Source organism: Phalacrocorax carbo, chromosome 2, assembly GCF_963921805.1.
Source record: "Phalacrocorax carbo chromosome 2, bPhaCar2.1, whole genome shotgun sequence".
NCBI classification, from domain to species: domain Eukaryota; kingdom Metazoa; phylum Chordata; class Aves; order Suliformes; family Phalacrocoracidae; genus Phalacrocorax; species Phalacrocorax carbo.
This window is the reverse complement of record NC_087514.1, coordinates 48,474,257-48,495,941: the sequence shown is the minus strand read 5'-3', so window position 1 is coordinate 48,495,941 and position 21,685 is coordinate 48,474,257. Positions and strand designations below refer to the sequence as shown.

At 38.6% G+C, this 21,685-nt stretch overlaps 1 protein-coding gene across 1 annotated transcript; it reads right to left on the bottom strand.

Moving 5' to 3' along the window:
• Nucleotides 1-344: 344 nt before the first annotated feature.
• LOC104051513 (opsin-5-like) lies at nucleotides 345-21,165 on the bottom strand. The gene is made up of 5 exons (XM_064445446.1): nucleotides 21,078-21,165; nucleotides 16,438-16,600; nucleotides 14,701-14,828; nucleotides 13,831-14,165; nucleotides 345-1,282 (listed from the first exon to the last, which is right to left on the bottom strand). The coding sequence occupies exons 1-5, from the start codon at nucleotides 21,163-21,165 to the stop codon at nucleotides 671-673; spliced, it is 1,326 nt and encodes a 441-aa protein (XP_064301516.1). The 3' UTR covers nucleotides 345-670.
• Nucleotides 21,166-21,685: the final 520 nt, after the last annotated feature.

Below are 21,685 nucleotides of genomic sequence, written 5' to 3'. Positions count from 1 at the left end.
ACAGGAAACTAGGAATAATAAATAATGCCCTAGGGCAAGTTCTAAAATTACACCAAAATGTAGGTAAAAGTTACATCCTATCTTGAGCTATCAGGAATATTTTGATTTCATTCATGTGGAATGAGGTCAGAACCTGCCTGTCATCTCAAAGCAAGGAACAAAATCACCTATACCTATACCTATGCAGTCATTCAAGATCAATTCTTGGAGAACAGGCATTTCAGTTAGCATGTATCTTTTCAGTTGCTATAACAATTAAACCAGCACGATCTTGTCCTTTTAAAACTCTACATTGAGTTATTTCTTTTGAACAGACAGAATATAAAACGTACATAGTCTGAAAAGAGTAATAATGCTGTATGGAAAACCTGTCAATTGTTAGTGCATTCTTTTGAAAACAGAGTAAAAGGATGTTACAAAATGCAGAGAGGATTTGTCTGACATAGTTCATGATGTGACCACAGTTAGCACAATGCATTTAAGTTGGTATGGCAAGAGTTATATAGCATTTGTAGCATGCCCATGCTGTAACATGTGTCCCATCAAAGAAGGTGAGAAAAAACAGGAAAATAGTCTAGAAAACAGGGTAGTAGGAGGACTCTTTAGAAAAAGCCACGTTCATAAATCCAGTGTAACGACAGTAATGTCAGAGGGCTTCATGCAAGCAGCTCTAGAGGTCTGTAAATGTACTATGCACAGGTACTGCTTCCAAGGTGATTTCCAAAGTATTGATTTCAGTGCTTTTCTCTCCCTGCGCAACTACCTTTACTGGCTTCTTACTGGCCTGTATCACTTTTGCTTGGAGGTTGCTTTCCAAGGACACAGCTTCTTGAGGAGGGCATTCCATAGCACTTAGCATCTCCTGACAGCATTTTGGATAGCTTTGAAAGCATCTGAGAGTATCGCTGCGCTTTTCATGAGGGAAATAAGAACATTCTTCCACAATTGGCAGAGAATTACAGCTGGATTGATTTTTGTCCTTAAATGTTCTCATGCTGGTGTTCAAAGGTGATCTGTAGTTCTGTGGTGCCTTGACACAAAAACAAGTCCTGATGCATAACTGTCGAAGAACTGTGAAATCTTCGGTGATGGTGTTTCGGAAATTGGGCTTCAGGAGGAGATAGATAACTGGATTGTAGAATGTGGAAGACTTTGCAAAGACAGCGGGCACAGCAAAGGCTAATGGAGGAATCTTATCTATTGATCCAAAAGCTGCCCACATGGCAATAGTGGCATAAGGGCTCCAGGCAGCAAAAAATCCAATGCACACGGCAACACTCAGCTTGCAGAGAAAAAGAGAAAACAGTGAGTTAAAAAATTGCATACATGAAAAAAATAGCCACCAAAATAGTGTGTACCACCTGACTGAAACCCCTTGTTAAAAGTCTTCCCAAGTCGTCCATCATACCTCAACTGCTCTCCAATTGCATATTTTTCTAGCATCTTAATTCTGTCTGAAACTTACTTCAACCTGAAACTTTCAAAGTTAAAATGTATCAGCTCCTACATTTCTCTTCCTCTTCACTAAAGTGCTGTAAAAACTCTTTTTAGACCAAAAAGGAAGCCAACCTAAAGAAAAAGATACCATTCTGGGGGTACACTTGTCTGGATTGCAAAGCTATTCCTATCTACTGTCTAATTCATGAGTCATACCATTTTTCCTGGCTACCGAATGTCTTCCATAACTGTACTGTTGGTGCTCAACTGCAGCCACACACAGGCATCTGACAGCAGAAAACCACATTAATCCTGAAGGTGAATCAGATTAATGAATTGAAGTTAACTCCTACTGCACAAATGTTTCTCCTGATAAACTCTATGAAGAAGGCTTTGGTAGGCCTTTAAAAAAACCAACCAAACAAACAAAAAAAACCCCAAACCCAACCAAACACCAGAGAAAAAGAACAGGTTGGGTTTTTTTAATAAATTATCACACACCTATGTAAAATGCAAGGATAAATATCAGATCTGAAATAAACATAAACCTTGAGAAATCTAAAGTAAACTGTAAGCATCAACATGTATAGGAAGATTAACCTGTGGGGCATCATTCTAAGCACTGTTTATAACTTAAGTGCACATATATTTTAAAGACACAAACAAGAATATTCATGACTTGAGGAAGCTTCACAAGTCCATGCTTGCTGAAAGTATTTATTTCCAAATAAGGAAGACAGTATCAGTTTAGAGTAGTACTGGATCCAAGGGACAGAAGAAAATACATAAGGAAAGTACTTCTGTTATCAGCTGCTAATTGTGCCACCTGCCTGAGCTGCGCTCTGCAAGTGGCATTACAGAGCTGCTAACTAGCTCAGTTAGCTGCAAATCTACCACTTTTCTCAGTGAGGCTCTCGCTATAGATTCAAGGTTGCAAAAATCATGGGGTTTTTTTATTAAGATAGATGACATTGTTGTGTTCAGACTGAGAATGAAAGAGGCCCCAAGCACTAACACCAGAGGAACATACATTAGACTCTTTTAAGGCATAAAGATCTCCTCCAAATGCTATTATTTTCTCCCTGAGTTTAATAGTCTCACAAATTTTATTTTGCAAGAAGACATGCATGGTGATTGCCAAGAAATATATACCATGAATTTTATGAGGAGCGTCTGTGGCATTTAACAGTTTTTCCTGTTAGGCTAAAATCTGTTAATGAATTTGCATATGTCTCTAGAAAGCCATCCACTGTAATAATAGTGGCACAGGAGAAACTTCACATTTATGGGTGATAACCATTTAGAGCTCTAACCTGTTAGAACTCACAGGAAGCCCAAAGTTAAAGTCATTCGACAGAACTGAGAAAAAAGGTATTTTGACAGAATAAGACTAGTCAAGAAATGATGAAGAGGCAAATCCACAAGATGGGGTGAACTTAATTTTTCTCTTTGTTTCCATAGCATTCTATTTCTTTACATCAGCTGAATGTCTGGCTCTATCTATGGATATGCTGGTGCCATATGCATGGGCTTTATAATCTTCAACTGTCCATGGCCAGTATTCAACACTGAAACTAAAAGCGGTCTCCGTGACAAGTAATATGCCTCAGCCCTTCAGAATCACACTAAAAAGAAATGGACATCAGAATAAATTGATGCATTTTCCAGATGGCTTATTTAGGTAGCGATTAATCTTTGGAATTGCAATAGGCTTTACATTGTTCCTATGAAAAGATATTTGGTACATATTTTCAAGGAGCTCTCAGCCAACTTCCCAAACTGCATCAATACAGTTTCTAGAGCAAGGAGGGGATTAAGCTTGCATAACCTGAGCTATCCAAAGATTTATATGCTAAATCTAAGCCAGTCTAGGTTCTTCATAATGTCAAAGGAAAGAGACACATCTCTCCTAAAAGCAATTAATAACATTGAAAGATCTATGTCTAAAACAGATGTGACAGATTGCTCTCAGGTCTTTGTCACTGACAATTTTGAGGAGGTACTTAAGACAACTAACTTTTAGTGGAACACAATTAGGTAAAAGGAACCCCCTTTGAGAAATTTAAGCATATCAACTGTGCATATATGTACATGAATGTAGAAAGAGACTTTGTTATAATTATTTATATTGTCATGCCACATTTTGAAGTCTGGAGTTTAATACAACAGAGCTTGAAAGGACTTAACACTCTCTGTGTATGTTAAGAAGTTTTAAGCCACGTGCTTGATGAAGTATCTCCATCTCCTTAAGATCAACCAAATGACCAACATGATTCCAAGAAGACAGGTTTGAGGAGTGGGCTAACCAGTGATGCCAACACAAGATGGCAAATAACATCAAGATTTTTATATGCACAGCAAAGGAAGAGAATTTTAATGAGGTGGATATGGGGCAACCTTGTGAGCACTCACAAGGAATTCACCAAAGGGCCAAACCAAAGGACATCTTTGCATTTTTGTGGGCAAAGAACAACAGCATAAGGACAACAAATGGGGGAACATTGCATAGGCACACTATGCCTTCAAAGATGTGTCCTTTAGCACACACTCTTAGACACATGGTGTATTTGTGTAATCATAAATTAGCTACCTCTGAAATACTACACCTGCAAGTTGCAGTGGTCAGTTTTCCTAAAATGATCAGAAAAAGATTATTGAATGTACACTGTTCCAGTGAAAATACAAAGGCCACAAAGCATAACGAGTAAGATGTAATAAGGGGTTTCAATTATCTGCATATAAATTGTCAAAGATAGTAAAGTTTTGAAAGCAAAAAAATCTTTTCCACAAGCTCTTTCACTATAAGGAACAGAGTACTTGTGAGTGAGCATTCCTTTTTTCCTGCTGGTTCATATCTCATTTTTGCCAATGATTTTTAAAAACTTTCTTAATTCAGTGCACAATATAATAGCCAAAGGTTACCTAAAAAATGTAAGTAGCAGGACAGAAACAAAGTGACATTGGTCCTGTGATTCGAGCCTCAATAACCAACTAGAATTCTGTGAATATGTAGGTTATTTCCAATGATGAGTTCATTTTACCCCAGAAACCTGTGTTCTGTATGACTGATCTGTACATTTGTTCTTTCATTTCATTTCAATAACTCACAAAGGCCACACATCAGCTACATACGCCAAGGGGAACTGTTCTTAAGTGAATATGACTTTCTATGAGACTATGAGACGGGTCAACTATCCCATTTCATTACATCACTGTGTGATTGATTCAAATACCTCTATGCTATACTTGACAGACAGATGTCAGTTCTGGCCCTGGATTTCCTCCTGTGAAGGTGATATCACCTGAGGCAGCAGTCACCTGTGCATCATTACACAATGAGACCCAGCAAGGACAACAGGCATGCTGAACTGCAGCTGAGCCTTTTCATAATTTCACTCTAGACTTGAGCCCAGCATCTCTCATTAAAGCAAAGAAGAGACATATTGCCTAATTTTAGCCTCAGACTATAATACACAGCATAGAAACAGCAAAATCAGCCTGTACAGAACAAAAGGAAATCCAGCATAATGTTGTGTGGCTGATTAAGGAACAATGTGATTTAGCTAAACTGCTAAATAAAATAAGATCAGGGACCGCTGCCTGGACCTAGCACAGACTAGTCACCTCCACACTGCATCGTGTTGGGCCTTGGGTCTCACCAGCATTCCCTTGTCGTGTCTTGGTGGGCTTAAGACATAATTATTGGGGATTCCGTGTACTTTTTTTCAGTTCAAAGTGCATGAAACAAACTATTTGTTGCATGCCCTAGGAAGGGGTGTTAGGATCACGTTAGAGTACAGATGCTGCTGGGATAATACTAGCAAAGTGTACAAGGGGGAACTGGTACAAGACAAATATGCCACAGTCTTGCCCATATCACCTTTTAGGAACAGTCCCTGGTTTGCGCTATCCCCTGGCCTATGCCCAGGCATGGGTAAAACCACACAAGGGAGCACGCTAACAACTAAGCAACAGGGCAATCAGTGGGCCGGCGCTTATGAGCTTTGGCCTTATTTTCTTTGATGTTGCAGAAATTACCACCATTTCCTGCTACAACTCCCCAGAATCTTATGCTTTTGTGTGCTACCTTTTGCTTCCTAATTCGATGGGCAGACTTTGGGTTCCCAGTTTTCACCTGCACTCCTACAGCATCTAACAATACCAGCTCCTTTGCATTCTACTGACATTTTTTTCCACGACAGAATAATTTTCATATACTCTAAAATTGAAGGAAACAGATATGCACCTTACACCTGTGATACTAGGCTGCTCTAAGGATTCAAGACTGGTTTACATCAACCAGTATTTCAAATAACAAGTGAAGATCTCAATACAGGTAAAAAAATTATGAATGTTAAGATATTAGGCGTCATTGCTGATCATTTTCGTACCTTGCCATAGCCCAGCACAGAGCTATAACTGCCACCTTCTAATAGATACCATGTTTAGATAACAGTATAATAATTACATAGTCGCTTTGCCTTTTAATTATAAACTACATAAATACTGGATTATCCATATATCTGCCATGTAGTGTGTAATTTCAGCAAGCTTTAATGGACACCATGTAGATGCTTTAGATTATTCATTCCTCATGTCACTATTTTAGCACCTGCCTACAATTTTGGACTTGACAGCTGACAGTGTGTAATTATCTGCAAATTCCACTAAATCAGTACAACCTGCTGATCTTCAGCCAGCCTGAAGAATTCCTGTTTAGGTCTCCAAATATAATGCAGTAGCTTCAATGTAACAGCCAACATCTATGTTTAAAAATTTAATCTACAAAAGAATAATATTGTCCAGAAATATGCACAGAATTTGAGAATTTATTGTGAGAGTTGTGTAATATTTTTTTCACTACACTCTACCCTCGCTGTAACAAATTCCCATGGGACTCGGGTGAATGTTTGCTATATCAACATGTAGCAAGCAAGATTTAGCAAATTCTTCTATCTGCATAATAAACTAACTAAAAAATATCCACTTTCAAACAATCGTTACATACCTGTATAGAGACTAGCACATGATTGCTTAAGATTGTCAGGATTGTCAAGAATATCGGTAAGAAGTAGCAATGTACAGAAGATGCAGAAAGAAGAGTCTCTGGTCAAGTTCAGGAAAGATACTTTTGAGTTAGGCCGTGGGCTTATAAAACCCTGTGCCCCCTATGGATCTTTTAGGAAGAACAGAATGATTGTAGCCTGTAAGCACAGATGAGGTCAACCTGCATGCTGCCAGGGCCAGTCCATCCAACCCTGAGGCCAATGCTAGGAACAGGCAGGGAAGCCTCATTTCAGTGTATTCAGCATCTTGCAGGTCTGGACTTGAAGGATCTCTTTGTACAACAGAGAACCTTGCCGGCACATGGATGTTCCTGGTACAAAATTATTAATAAAGGATACTTCACTGTAATAATAAAGAGGGTTTAGAATAGAAAGTTAGAAGTACATTTTCTGCTTCTTAAGAAATATATTGCAAGAAGTTTTTGAATAGAAAGTCTTGAGCATTAATGAATTAGAAGAATCAAGCCCTCCTGAGACGATGTCATTTAAATCAACAGGACTGCATATTGTCCTTCCTATGAATTATAAATGGTCCATCATTTGTCTCTTCTGTAGAACCTTTACCTTCCTTTGGCATGCAAATTCATTCCTGTCTGCAAAACAGAAAAGAAAATTTGCAGAAAGTGCTTAACGTTTTTCAGTTTATGTATGCAATATGCTTATTGCAGCACAGCCTTAAAAGATTTTCATTTCCCAGAGGCTACAAAGAAGGAGAAATGGGCTCTCAGAAGGCAATTAGATAAGGCTATGACAGAGCCAATAAAATTATATTTTCTTCTTTCACTTTTAAAGGAATTACTATGGGTGAAGCTATTCTGCTGAGAATATGAAGTTTTTCCTACAAATTGTTTCTGACAGGGTAAATGCAACTATTTTCAAAATCTGGAGACTTAGTCCAAACGAATGCTTATAAGCAGCAAATTAATTCCACTGGTTTGGTTTTTTTTATGCCTCAAGGGACTATTACAACCTCTACTTTTCTCTTCTGCAAAATAATAAGCCAGTGAGCCAATGCATTGCTAAAATAGAGGAAGAAGTAAAAGAAATTAGAAATTCACGGGCTAAGCTTTGAAAATTCATGGCATGAATTTTACTCCTCCCTTCATTCAACAGCACACAAAGGAGTAAAAAAAGTAAAAACAGTAAACTGCTGTTACAGTACTGTGGTTCAGAAAAAACCACCTGATTCTTACTGGTTTCTGCTCTAAAACAAGTCAATGGGCCTCTTTCCAATGATTACTCTGCTCTCAAGACCTTGGAACAGACCTCTGGCAGCATATTTTAAGCAATCTGGCAGTATTTTGTTCACTTATTCTTTTGTATATACTTAGAGACAGCACCTCACTGTATACATTCAGCTTAATGGTGCCGAGTTGTGTAAGATAAAGGTAATTCTTCTTCAACTGTCTTGCTAAAATATGGCAAAAAAAGTTTTTTTAATGCTGTCTGTTGCCCAAAATTTTTTGGTAGCTGTCTATTTATTTTAAAGTGAGCCCTATGATTAGCACACAGCTTACAAAAAATATGCATAAATGGATATGTCCTCTCCTGTACTCAGGCATTACTAAATATTGCCTGTGGCTCTAAGTAGAAAGAGTGCTCTAATGTAGCATAAACATTTTATTTACAATGGGTACATCAGCTATGTATCTCTAGTGCAATCCATTCTCCTTGCATCATGGACTACATCGGTTGTCATGATCATTATACGCATCCCAATGAATGAAATACAAAAGTAAACACAATCTCAGCTTGTCCTGCCCTAGGGTCATCTAAACCAGACAGACAGGTGAGGAAGATCTAGGCTCCCTCGGAGGAGCATTTCCAGTGCTAGATTTAGGGCCAGATTTCCTTGTGTGGGTTTACGCCTACAGAGCGTATTCAAAGCTGCTTTCTGCCCTTCCTTGTATCCTCAGCACAACTTTTTCTATGTCTCATGATTTGCAAAAGCAAAGTTTTATTCACAGTCAGCATCCACAGGTACACATGCATCACACACAGGGCAAAATCCCAGTGAGCCTCAATGATCCATGGGAGCCACCCTGTCCCAGGAGTGCCCAGCACCCATGCCTCTCTCCTGACATGCCAGGGGAATTCCTAAATTTCACTGAGGATCTCACCAGTGTATTTTGGGCCAGAGGCCTGCTCAAGCAGCTATAACAGCTTTATTCTCAGAAACCAAAGAGCACCCTTGATGCAGCCCTTCATCACCTGAGATCTGCTAGTTTAACCACCACCATCTGCTAAGATGCTACCTGTCCCCCACAGTGGCTCACAAAGATGAAGACAGGTTCCCACAAATCACCTGTTCCTTCTCCTTACTGAATTTATGTTAGTTAGGTAACATTGACCCCAAACTCTGCCTCTGGATCCTTGAAGACTGCAAGATTCACACACCCTGTCTCATGGACGAGACTCTGTCAAGGCTTATCTACCTCTTTCTTCAAAAGCCTGCAACAGCAGAAACCTCTATTATAAAACTGCAGAACGTCTCTCTGCGCAAACTTTGCTGAGAATTCAGGTCGCCGTAAGTACCATACCAAAGCCTGGAGACAGAAATATGCAAGAGGCGGAGGCTAACGGGCAAAGCACCAGGCAAAGCAAGAGTGGGTCCTGAATTTGAGTCTTGCAGCTGACTACACTGGAGGCCTTCGTTTGACAGTTCAACCTTGCTCCAGTTCTCATTGGCAAGGAAAATATTGGCCATAACGTCCTATCTTACAGAGTTTTACTGTACACAGAAATCATGGAACTAGTCAGCTAAAGACTGGTAGTTTACTGACCTGTAAAGCTAAGGCATATTACAATCGTATCTTGCAAAATATACCAAAGCAATGATGGCAAAGTCTGAAAAGCAACAGACAAGAACAACCAATGCTATAATTCCTACACCAGGTGGCAAGGAATTAAAATGGTATGCATCAGGCTGTAACAGAAGTCTGATGAACTTGAGACTACTGGAGGCTATCTCAGACCCTTCATCTGTCCGCTTTTTCCTCTGTAAACCTTTTCCAGATTAAAAAAATGAAAAAAAGGTATTTTTGCCCAAGACGCCTGGCAACTTTGTAGGACCTGCACATCTGGAAAGCCTAGGATATAGCCGTGGTCACTGTAAATGAGCTAGTCAATTGAGACCACACAAAAATGAAGACAACGTTACTGAAAGGTCTAAAGCATTATGGAAGAGTTTTTCTGATCTGAGCCATGCTCACATAAGAATCTAAAAGCACTTCTTTGTAAACTTGTTGCTATTATAAACATTTATGCTGCACAAAAGTAAAAGCCAGCCATAAATGTGATGATCCGTATTAAAGGAACAGAATCTCAATTTCACTTTCTTCCCAAATGGAATGTCTGTATTCTTCCACAGCAAGCCTTGACAGTAAGAAACATTCAATATGTTCTTTATCAGTCAACCAGATTCTCCCACACTTGCCAAAAAGTTGATTGTCTTCACCTCAAATTAATAAATATTATACAGTCAATAGTGTAATGTAACTGTAAGTTTGACATTGGCTGTGTATTCATGCAGATTCTCTCCTTTAACATGCATTTAGAAACAGCACATCTAATCTCCGAAGGGCTTTGAAATGCTTGCAGCAAATTGCAATGTTGTTGTGCCTTACAACTAAAGCATCTGTTTAAGTTGGACAAAATCAAGAAAGGCATTGAACAGCTGGAATTCTTTCACTTCAGGAGCAGATTTACCCATCATAATGAATTATTCAGATTTACCATCTTCTATTCTAAACTGTAGGTCTTCTTTGAAGAGTAACCTTTATCCAATTTGATTTCCATTATATTTCCTGTTATGCACACCTGTAATTAGCCATGGCTTTCAAGATTGCTCGTACCAGTGTATATATAATACTTCCAGTTTTGGAGCTGGTGGTAAAATTTCTATTAATTTAACAAAAAGTAATTGAATGAGGATTAAAAAACCCAAGCACTATGTCTGTGCATTGCAGAAGCCCAATTTAAGAACAATTAACCTGTATAGTCTGCAGATTTGTGTTGTTTCTCTGGAAGTCATTGTATTCCATACTAAGAACAAAATCATTTCTTTCAATAAACAATAGTATAAGAGAGATGTGAATTATTCAATCTTCTCCTTTTCAGCCAAACAATACTTTGGTGTTTTAAATCAGATACCTCAGAAGTATCACAAATTACAGCCACAAAGAAATACAAGTTGAATACCAGTTTTGTTCAAGGTCATATATGAAGTCTGAATCAGAATAAAAACTGAACACAATCTCCCAGGCCAAAGGCTTACCCCTCATGATTTAAATTCAATGTACTGCAGACAATTCAGAGATGATATTTGGACAAATACTTGATGAGACATGAAGTTACACTTATGGTGGGTTTTCTCCTGCAACGTCTAGGGGGAGCTAGGGTGTGTTTCTGAAATGGCTTAATCCCAGGGAATTCCTGGAGAAGAGGCAATTTTCTACATCTCTACTTGCATTCATAATAATTATCTGTCTTATCTATATGCTCAGAGCATATTTTCTTCAGAAGCTAGCAAACCCATGCACCTGTGAAGAGATCACATGAGAACAATAGTGTCCTCTGTATGCATTATAATTGATTTTTATAGCACTATATAATAATAAAAGCAATACCAGTACTTAGCCAACCTTGCAAATTCACAAGCACAAAAGCACTATACAGCTTCCATTACATTTTCTAGAAGTCTTGCTACTGTCATTCTAAAAGAGCACAGACAAAACACTACAGACAGATCTTTTAAAATGGGAATTAGATTAGTGACAGCGAACGTTATCTGTATTTTATTGTTCTTTTTTCATAAAAATATTCAATTACTAATAAACAAATAGACTAAAGTGGGCCTAAATTGAACACTATGGCCTGGTTATGTTAATACAGTTTAGCAAAACTTTAGTACAGATTAAAGCAAACTGCAGGAACTTGGGAAACCTCTACACTTACAGAGGAACCTGAAGCATTTTATTGGAGCCTCAAGGCATAGGCAGCTGCCAAGTAAGAGCTTCCATAATCACAATTCTGAGCTTAGCTGGATTCTTAAGTGTTTAAGTCCCACTTTAAGTGCCCAAATAATTTTCCAGATTTAGGTTTTGAAGACTGAAGCAATGTCCAAACACTTCAGCTGAAGCTGGATCAGACAGTGGAGGCACAGGTCAAACCTGACCAGGACTCCTAAGTTATGGTAACCTGATGTTAGAGGCAGGATGGAGAAGGCTGGAGGAAGAAGGGTCTATAAATTATCTCTAATGTGACAGGTGCTACAAGGTGGGCTGTATTGCAGCTCAAATCTAGCAGGAAGAGCTACAGTTCAACAAATAATCATTCCAACTACACTGCAAAACAGACATCTTTGGGGGTTAATTGTTTTAGCAGAGTTTCTTGGCCATTAACCAAAACAAAAATGTCCCTACTCTGCTCTCAGCTTTTATGAGTTTGACTTAAACCATCCTCTTGGCAGATATCTCCAAGGGATTATCATGTATAACTAGCTCTGGTTTGTATTATTATTGTTTCAGGGTAAGATACTCTGCAGATAAGCAGTCTGAGTAACTCAAAGAATTTACAGCCTAACAGTGAAGGTCAGAGCAATTTTGATGGGAAGAAATCAGGGAACAAAAAGAAGAAATATTTGCCAGTACGTGATAAGCAGTCCTGGTAGTGTTCCAGCAGCCCAACCAATGTCAACTTCTATGAGATACCAGCATGAATTTTTGAGTTAACATCACAAAGGAAATTTTGAAGGAGGTATTGTTTTCATTTTGCCAGTGTTTATTAGAAGGAACTTATAAGAATAACAAGTAGCACTGAACATGTATGCACATTTCTGAGTGTTATGAGCATACAGTGCAACCAGCACCTTGGTCTCACTGAACAGGAGTATAGAAATTAATTAAGATAAGCTATGAAGATTCTTAAAAGTTAATTAAAGAGTTAAAGGATGTGGTCAAATGGAAGACTTAAGAAAATGAATGACTACTGAATATCCAGGAGTGGGGCAGGAATATACTTAAGAGCTTTAGTTGGCAAATGTTCCATCTAAGAGTTATTACAAAAAAGGAGTAGGTAAGATGGACGTAACTCTTTAGTTCTTAAACTGCTTGGATAAGGAAGGTATTTAGGTTACAAGTCCTTGCATTAGACAGAAGGATGGTGTTTCCCACAGTGGTCAAAACCAAGATACTCAAAGGCAGAGACTGGGCAAATTAAGATGTCTAGTGAAGCAACACTGCACTTGGTAATCTGAAGGGAGATGTAAGAGAGAGACCAAGTTTGTTAACATGAAAAAGACAAAACAGATATTCCATATAGAAGCAGATCTGTGAGGTGTCCAATTGTATTTGCAAATGAGAGTGTCCATATTCCTGAACAGAGAAAGAAGATACGGACCAAAGATCACTTCAAACAGAAAACTGAGAGGTGATGAGGAAGATACTTAGAAGGACATGCCAAACAAATAACTAGAGAAATGAGACAAGGATTCACTGAAAAAAAAAAAAAAAAAAAGAAAAAACCAAAGATTTTCTCAGTGGAGATAATTAACAGAGTCAAGAGGTAACACTCAGGTCTTTCAAGAGGTACATTATCTAGGGAGTGAAGCACACCCAATGCTAGCTGCAAAGTTCCTCTTCTCATTTTTTGGATTATTAAAAAAATTGATGCTGATCTTCTCCTGGAAATGACAGGGACATAGTCTGGCAGCAGGAAACAATTTCCACAACAAATACTGTGACCACAGGTTTAATTTTACTGCATAAGCTAGTGAAACACAAACCTTCGAAGTTTTGGTTCGAAAAGTATTTACAGAGATACACTTTTCTGTGACCTTGGTCCCTTGTTCAGTTATAAAGAGAATTTGATGTCTACACTACTGTTTAAAATTTCTAATGATATAAAGCTTAAGGCTGGATCTCCTCAGATGTCTGTAGCTGGGCAAACAGAATTCACTCACTCAAAACCAGACTGGCTTTTATAAGCAGTGGCTCAAGAGCATGAGACCAAAATTCACTTCTACATAGTGCTCCAATTTTTAGACTTCCTTTTGATCAAAAGTCTGAAATCTTAATTTTCACAAGTTACGATGCTTTGTGAGCTCAATTATCACCCTCCAGAAACAACAGATCTACTATTTGCATGTTTAGCAACTCATTGCCATGCAGTAAATCTGCATGAGACAATACTGTTGCCTGAAATGAAAATGCAGTAAGAACCATTTTTATTTTCCATCTTTATTCCCGCCTCAGGAACTTTCTTGGTCCTTACATGGTGCTGCCCAGCTGTGCCAAAAAAGCCTTGCCAAAAACTAACTTTCAAATACCTTGACAGTAATGGTTTGTGCATTGCTCATCTTGGCAGGGCCGGAGACGTGCTGTTCCACTGCTTTCCTGGATTCTTTCACAGTGACCAGAATAAGAGAATAGGAAGTGACAATTACTCCACAGGGGAGAATAAAACAGAAGACAAAGAGGACTACACTGTAAGACATGGCCACGGTGTTTACATTGGTGGAACGCCAGTCAATGCAGCAGGCTGTGCCATAGGGCTCCGCTCCGTATTCTCCCCAGTGAGCTAGGGGAGAACAGGCAAAAATTGCTGCATAAGTCCAAGCACAGGCTATCAAGATTTGTCCGTGTTCTCTCCTGAACCTGTTCCCTGGAAGACACAAAACAAGATCAGCATGGTTGCCATGTCTGCATGGAGTTTCCCAAATACAGGCAGCTGAGCAGGGTAATTAAGAGTAACTTTAATAAGTGTTCAAAATACTATAGCATATTGAAGGTTTGTAAGAATAGGGCATGGTTCACAACAATTTGCAGAAACTTAGGTAGCTGAATTCTCTGATACATGTAGGATACTTAGGACAACATAAATCTCTATGAATAAATCTCTATCAAAATGTAGCAATAAACCCTGAAAAAATAGTTTATTCAGGCCAGCCTTGCTTTCAGATTGGGAACTCTTATTCCATGTTTCCAAATTATCACCCTGATTTAAAAGACCTGAATAGTAATCAACTGCATATATCTAGCCCTATAGTTAGTTATCAATGATCACAGAAATAAGAATTGTTTGACTGGATGTAAAAGACCTCCTCTATAAAAATACTTTTTAGGATATGCAACCCAGATAATGGTGGTCTATGTTCACACGAAAAATTGAGTCACTTAAGACAGAGGCATTAGCTTACCATAAGCTGGAAAACAAATTTTGAGGCAGCACACAGTGCTTAGTAATGTCAGTGTTGAGAGACTGCAGATCCCAAACAGCACCCCACAAAAGGCATAGAACAAGCAGATCTGTTTCCCATACAGCCACCTGGCAAATAACCAAGAAAGTCAATTTTTGGATGCTATCGTTCTTTCTTAAATGTAATACAAAATGATAGAAATATATTTAGAGTTGTAGCCTTAAAAATTCAATAAAACCGCATGATTAAGTTATTTGTTGATCAATGATCATCTACAAAAGATATTCTAATTTGAAAAATGTACAGCCAGTAAAGTAATCATGTCCTGCTTTATTTTTATGATTCACATTTAAGCCTTTTTATTTTTATAAAACAAAGCAGTATATCTTAACGATAATCATTCTGAAATGAAAAATTGAAATGCTTGTTACCAGTAGGTCTAGGACATAAAATAATACAGCTTATTACTATTTCTGATTCTTAATATATATTTTTAAACCTAGTTTTCATCAAAATCAACACTTTCTCTTGTGAAGGTTCTCCAGAAGAACAAAAGTTTTATCTGAAACACTATACCGCCTCCCTTTCTATTCAGACAATGGCATTATTTGCAGTAGCAGTTATCAAAAGCCCTATTCTAGATTTTGAAGACATCATCTCCATTAGTCAATATATTTAGCAATATTTTAACACAGACAGTAATGTGGTAAAAACTAATTACTGGATCTTTTTCTCTTACTTTTTGTTTTGATGCCAAAATGAGGGAAAACTAGATGGGAAAAGGACAGAGATATATTTTTTCACACATCAGACCAAATACAGTTTCTTCATTTTGGTTAACTGAAAAGAAAAAATTACCCAGCAGTTATGTTGGGTGAGGTGTTCTCTGTCTTTTGTTAAATATATTCCACTTAATTACACTATTAATCTCACATTCTTAGGTTTCTCAGTAAAGTGCTTTGGGAAGGCAAATCAGCACTGCATATTCACATCTGTACACGAGGGACATTCTGCAACAACTGGGATAGACCAAAATATTACAAATACCATCCTATCTCAAATCATGCAGAACAGCTCCTGACAACCAGTTCTGATCTTCCTTCACCTTTTCTGTCTAGTGCCCTTCTCTCAAACACTTCCATACCGCCTGGGTTGCACAAATACTATATGAGGTCTAGTAATGAGTCTTTTAAGCCTCCCAAACTTTAAAGGAAGATCACAAAAAATAGATTTTGCACAACGATATGAGGTTGAATTCATGTAGAAAAAGAGAAGTAGGGAAGGTAGAAGTTCTAAATTCAGAGTGTTGGCCTAAATATTAATCCAGAACATTATGTTTCTATTCATCATCTCTACCACTAATTTTGGAGATCATAAGTAAATTCACAGTTTTCTTTTCATGGTACCAAACTTCATGGTCCAACTGAAAAAAAAACCCCAAATCATTTCACCATTACTTGAGTAATACTACCCATGAAGAATAAAAGCAGTAGGATGTGGATGTTTGGAAAAAAAATCTTCTCAGCCCTGCAGAAATCAAAAAGATAGTGACCTCAAATGGACATGAACACTAATTAACACCAGCAGTCCACAAAGCTGATGTCACAGAGCACATTTCTCTCAATCCTTCCAATTAATTTCCACTTCTACGGCAAGCAAAGTGGCAGAGTAATTTGGTCTTCACCACTGACACAGACCTCCAAAGGATGTTAAACATCATGTGCATAGTGAACAAACCTGTGTGAAAGGCTGGAGGTTACAGCTAGAGGGTACAATGTCAGAGTCATACCAAGATCACTGATGGCAAGGTTAATAATGAAGTGTTCTGCTGGTTTCAACATATTCTTTTTCTTGCAGGAGACATATAGGAGAATACTGTTCCCACACAAAGAGCATATTCCTGCAGAGAAACACACAACATGAAGAAAAAGTTACTATATGCCATCTTTTTTTTTTTCCCTGCACAAAAATAAAGTGCTGTCATCATAGCTGGCACTTATCAGATAAGCTTGTCACTTTTTCATATTTGCCATTTTCTCTCATTTATATTTAAATTTTATTTTTTTAAAAAAATTTATTTCTCCTGGTTTCTTCCTGTTTTGTCCATCAGGCTATCTGCAAAGATCTAATGAATCATTTTAGAATCATAGAATCATTAAGGTTGGAAAAGACCTCTAGGATCATCAAGTCCAACTGTAAAACCAACACTACCATGTCTCCTAAACCATGCCCTGAAGTGCCACATCTACACATTTTTTTAACTCCTCCAGGGATGGTGACTCTACCACCTCTCTGGGCAGCCTCTTCCAATGCCTGACCACTCTTTCAGTAAAGACATTTTTCCTAATATCCAATCTAAACCTCCCCTGACTCAGCTTGAGGCCATTTACTCTTGTAACTTGGGAGAAGAGACCAGCACCCACCTCACTACAACCTCCTTTCAGGTAGTTGTAGAGGGCAATAAGGTCTCCCCTCAGCCTCCTTTTCTCCAGGCTAAACAAACCCAGTTCCCTCAACCTGTCCTCATAAGACCTGCTCTCCAGACCTTTCACCAGCTTCGTTGCCCTTCTCTGGACACACTTCAGCAACTCAGTATCCTTCTTGTACTGAGGAGCCCAAAACTGAACACGGTATTCAAGGTGCAGCCTCACCAGTGCTGAGTACAGGGGCATGATCACTGCCCTGCTCCTACTGGCCACACTATTCCTGATACAAGCCAGTATGATGTTGGCCTTCTTGGCCACCTGGCCACGCTGCTGGCTCATGTTCAGCCGGCTGTTGACCAGCATCCCCAGGTCCTTCTCCACTAGGCAGCCCCCCAGCCACTCCTCCCCAAGCCTGTAACATTGCATGGGGTTGTTGTGACCCAAATGCAGGACCCGGCACTTGGCCTTGTTAAGCTTCATACAATTGGCCTTGGCCCATCAATCCAACCTGTTCACATCCCTCTGCAGAGCCTTCCTACCCTCAAGCAGATGAACGCTCCCGCACAGCTTGGTGTCGTCCGGAGACTTACTGAGGGTGCACTCGATCCCCTCATCCAGATCATTGATAAATATGTTAAACAAGACTTGCCCCAAAACAGAGCCATTTATCCATTTTATCCATTAAATTAACTGACCTGCCAAAAAAAGATTTTTTTCCTGGAGAAAGCTGTCATTAATTAGGTCAGAGATAATACCCATCTGGCACTGCACACATTTTCCCAGTTCCAAGTCTAGAGCTCTCCATTCACTAACTCTTCTTCCTTTCTCTTTGAGGCATTTTCTTAGAGATGCCTGTTATAGTTCCTATTAATAATAGGTAATATAGCAAGAATGTTGAATTATGCATGAAAAAAGTGTAGTTAAGTAATGTCTCTACGGTGTGTAGATAGAACTGTTTCCTCTGGGAATGCCGCTTTTACTGTGACACCTGCCAAGAAACTTAAGAAGGCTGCAAGTAGTCTACTAGAAGACAAGGAATTTGCTCTTTGCCTTTAAAATAACAGGATCAAAACCTATGATGGATACACAAAGTTAGATAAGAATTAGAGGACCATCTGTTTAGAAGGTCAGGCAACAGTCAAAAACCAGAGCTCTAGGCAGCCTTTTATAGACACACAAGAACAACACTTTCAAACATAAAAGTTTCAGAGGGCAGTGAACACAACAATGTGTAATGAATGGGAGGGTCCCTTAATGAATGCCATGTGAAATCAAGCTGCTGAAGAAACACCAAGTGATTTGTGGACCTCACTGCCTGTTCCTGCATACGTTTGGAAAAAGCAACACTTTACCTATAGAATATAGGTAAATATTCTATTCTATAGAAATTGAGGTTAATAAGTTGCATAGAGAACGCAAACCAGCACTGGCTTTGGGTTATACCCATAAGAGAATATACTTAATTTAATCATACTCACATAGGAAAATAATACATAGTTTTCCCAAATGCTCAATTATGACATTTTCTCATACGGAAACAGAGATTAGCAAGTAATGTTAGACACTGACACTAAATCCCTTTCCACCACTCATCACCTTAAGCCCATTTAAGGTACTTGTCATTTAAAATCCTCTGGAGAGAGAAAAGATACTGTTCTTGAACGTTCTTCTCCTGCAAATGTGCAGCAATTTTGTTCGAAACATTCTTCTTCCAAGACTTCAAAAATACAACAATGAAAACACAGTAAAAGGCAATCATTTTGTTTGAAATTATTTTCATTTTCTTTCCATGTTTTAATATTTTTCAAGGTTTCATTTACATTTCAATCTGATTATCATTTGGTATCTCTAAAAGGATCATTATCTAAGCAGAATCAGGTTGGTTGAGGTCAAGGAACACAGATCATCAGACTATCAGGATATGCTCTCTCACTGTTCCTACTATAAGATTTATTATAACCAGAGCATAAAAACTGTAGCCACATCAGAGATACCAGTTATACCAAATATCTTCAGTGGCTATGCTACAGGAGAGTAAATCATCATGCTTTCCCTTAGTAAAAACTCAGTTTTATTTTTTGCTTTTATTTCCCATGGTGTCTGTTCTTGTCTGGATTACCAGCTCAAGTCCATATACAGCTTTTTAGTATGCACCAACTGACACCATAGTCATTTTGGGATCTACTTGACTGTATGGTCAAATCCGTCCCTGTTCATATACATTTCCATTGTGAAATTCCTGGAGGGAGAGGCGGGAAGAGGTTTTATCTGAAACAATTGTTTTCCTTTTTAAGCATATAATTTTTCTTTCAAATATTATGTGTAACTTTTACAAAATACCATGTACTGGAAACCTCTTTTCCATTTTTCTATTCTTCTTCCTATTAGCAAACACTGGAATAAACTGCTTAATTTATTAATGGAAAGTTTTTCACAGGAGGCTTGACAAATTTTGGTTAGGAATGGTATAAGAGCTCAGCAAATGCTCTAAATGCTCTGTCAGGATCACTCCAAACTCCATTTTCTATAGCCTTGTGAACATACTGCATCTGTTTTCTAAGCAGGGCTCTTCAACAGATTTGGCATGGTGGACAGAGTAGATACTGAAGATACATCCTGAAAAGAGACTCAGTGATCTGAGAGTGGCTGATTATCACAGGATCCAGAAAGAGAAAGTTAAAAAGAAAGTTATGAGGCAACACTATGCTGTATGACTAGCTGAACAAAGATGGGAGAGGAGAACACGGGACAGACATAGATGAAATTTTCACTGTTTTATCAGCAGTGTTGTCAGTAGAGAGGTCTGCATCTTATTTGTTGTTAATAACACCAAAACCAAAAATAAAGCTACACCATAAAATTTCAGCTCCATCTGGCAGGAATAAAACAACATGAGGTTTCTGATGAGAAATTACCCTATCATTAGTTGAATCAGCTCTGCGAATCCAGGAGTCTCTAAATTGATATGCCTTGTCCAGCCAGGCTATGAGTCTCCTCTCAAACTCAGCTATCCATATACAGCTACACTCTAAAAGAAATGGGCCTACATTCATTTATATTTTTCAAACAGAATGTTGAAAAGACATGTTAGTCTTTGAAACCATTAGGATGCCAATATTCACTGGCAGTCAATGAGGATAAAGGCACGGGTTCACTCTTTGTTGGTGCTATGTTTATTTTTTAATAATCCCATACTTCAGGGCTAGTATTGGTTGCCTTAGGGAAGGAAAATTCCAAGGACGATTTTTTTCCTGTTAGGGCATTCATTTGGCTTCTATGTTTTTCTTTTTCACCATCTTCTGAACCACCAGACATCAGTCATGCTTCCTGACTGAATTTAGCCAGGGTGGCCATTGCTCTACCACGTGTCTGGGTTGCCTTTCCTGGCCTCTGGCTCATGGTTATACTGACCAGTACCTTTAGGATTGGATCTGGATTTTTCTCATCAGTGAGACCTATGGAGAATAAATTTGCCTCCTCCCTAAGAGCATAGCCACCTCCCTAGAAACCTCACTTTCTAAGGCAGTGACTGGACGTTGGACATAAACCTGATCTTTCCTGGGCAAATTGTAATTATGGCTTTTGGTATTTTACTTCAGGCATTATAAGGAGTCAGGATATGTTGTTCTATGGTTTGCAATGATGTATGGAAGAGATGCTTTCCTGTTCAGACTTAACAATGATCACGCAGAGGCTAAGAACTGACAGGGCCTCAAAAACCAGCATTCCTGTCCACCTTTATATTCCTAATACTGAATAAAGTTTTTGTACCTAACATAAATGACAGATGAGAAACCTTGTAATGATTTTACTTCATGCTTTTTCCCCCTTTCTTATGAATGTAAAGTTCATCTGTGTCAGAAATAAACTTGACTTTTCCAGTCAAGTCTCCTTACCACATCAAATATGACCAAAGCTCTATAAACACGCGCACCATGAAATCATACTTACCAAATACCATATAGCACATTCCAACAACAATATCAGCTGATTCTGTTATTTTGGACTGAAATGTTGAGTTCCCAAAAGATGAGCCCATCTGAAAAAGAAAACAGGACGTGGTATTAGAAATTCAATATCCAAGCAGACACCTGTGAGCTCTCTGTAAGGCTATAAGCTGTTTGGTAGGGAAAGGACAGGTAGAATTTTATTTTATTTTATTTTCTGGATTAATAATTAATTTATCTAGATGGAGGATGCAAAGAGGATGGAGCCAGGCTCTTTTCAATCACGCCAAGCACTATGACAAGAGCCTCTGAACATCAGAAAGCTTTCACTGTGAGGGTGACCAAACACCGGCACAGGTTGCCCAGGGAGATTGTGGAGTCTCCATCCTTACTGGTATTAAAAAAAAAATCTCAACACGGTCCTGGGCAACAGGCTCCAGGTGGCCCTGCTTGAGGATGGGTGTTGGACCAGAAGGCCTCCAAAAGTCCCTTCCAACCTCAACCATTCTGTGATTTTGTGTAATTTACAGATGAAATTGCAGCCTAGAACTGATGCTGAGGTAAACCAATTTCTATTAATTGGAGGGACATATCTAAATATGAGAATGTCAC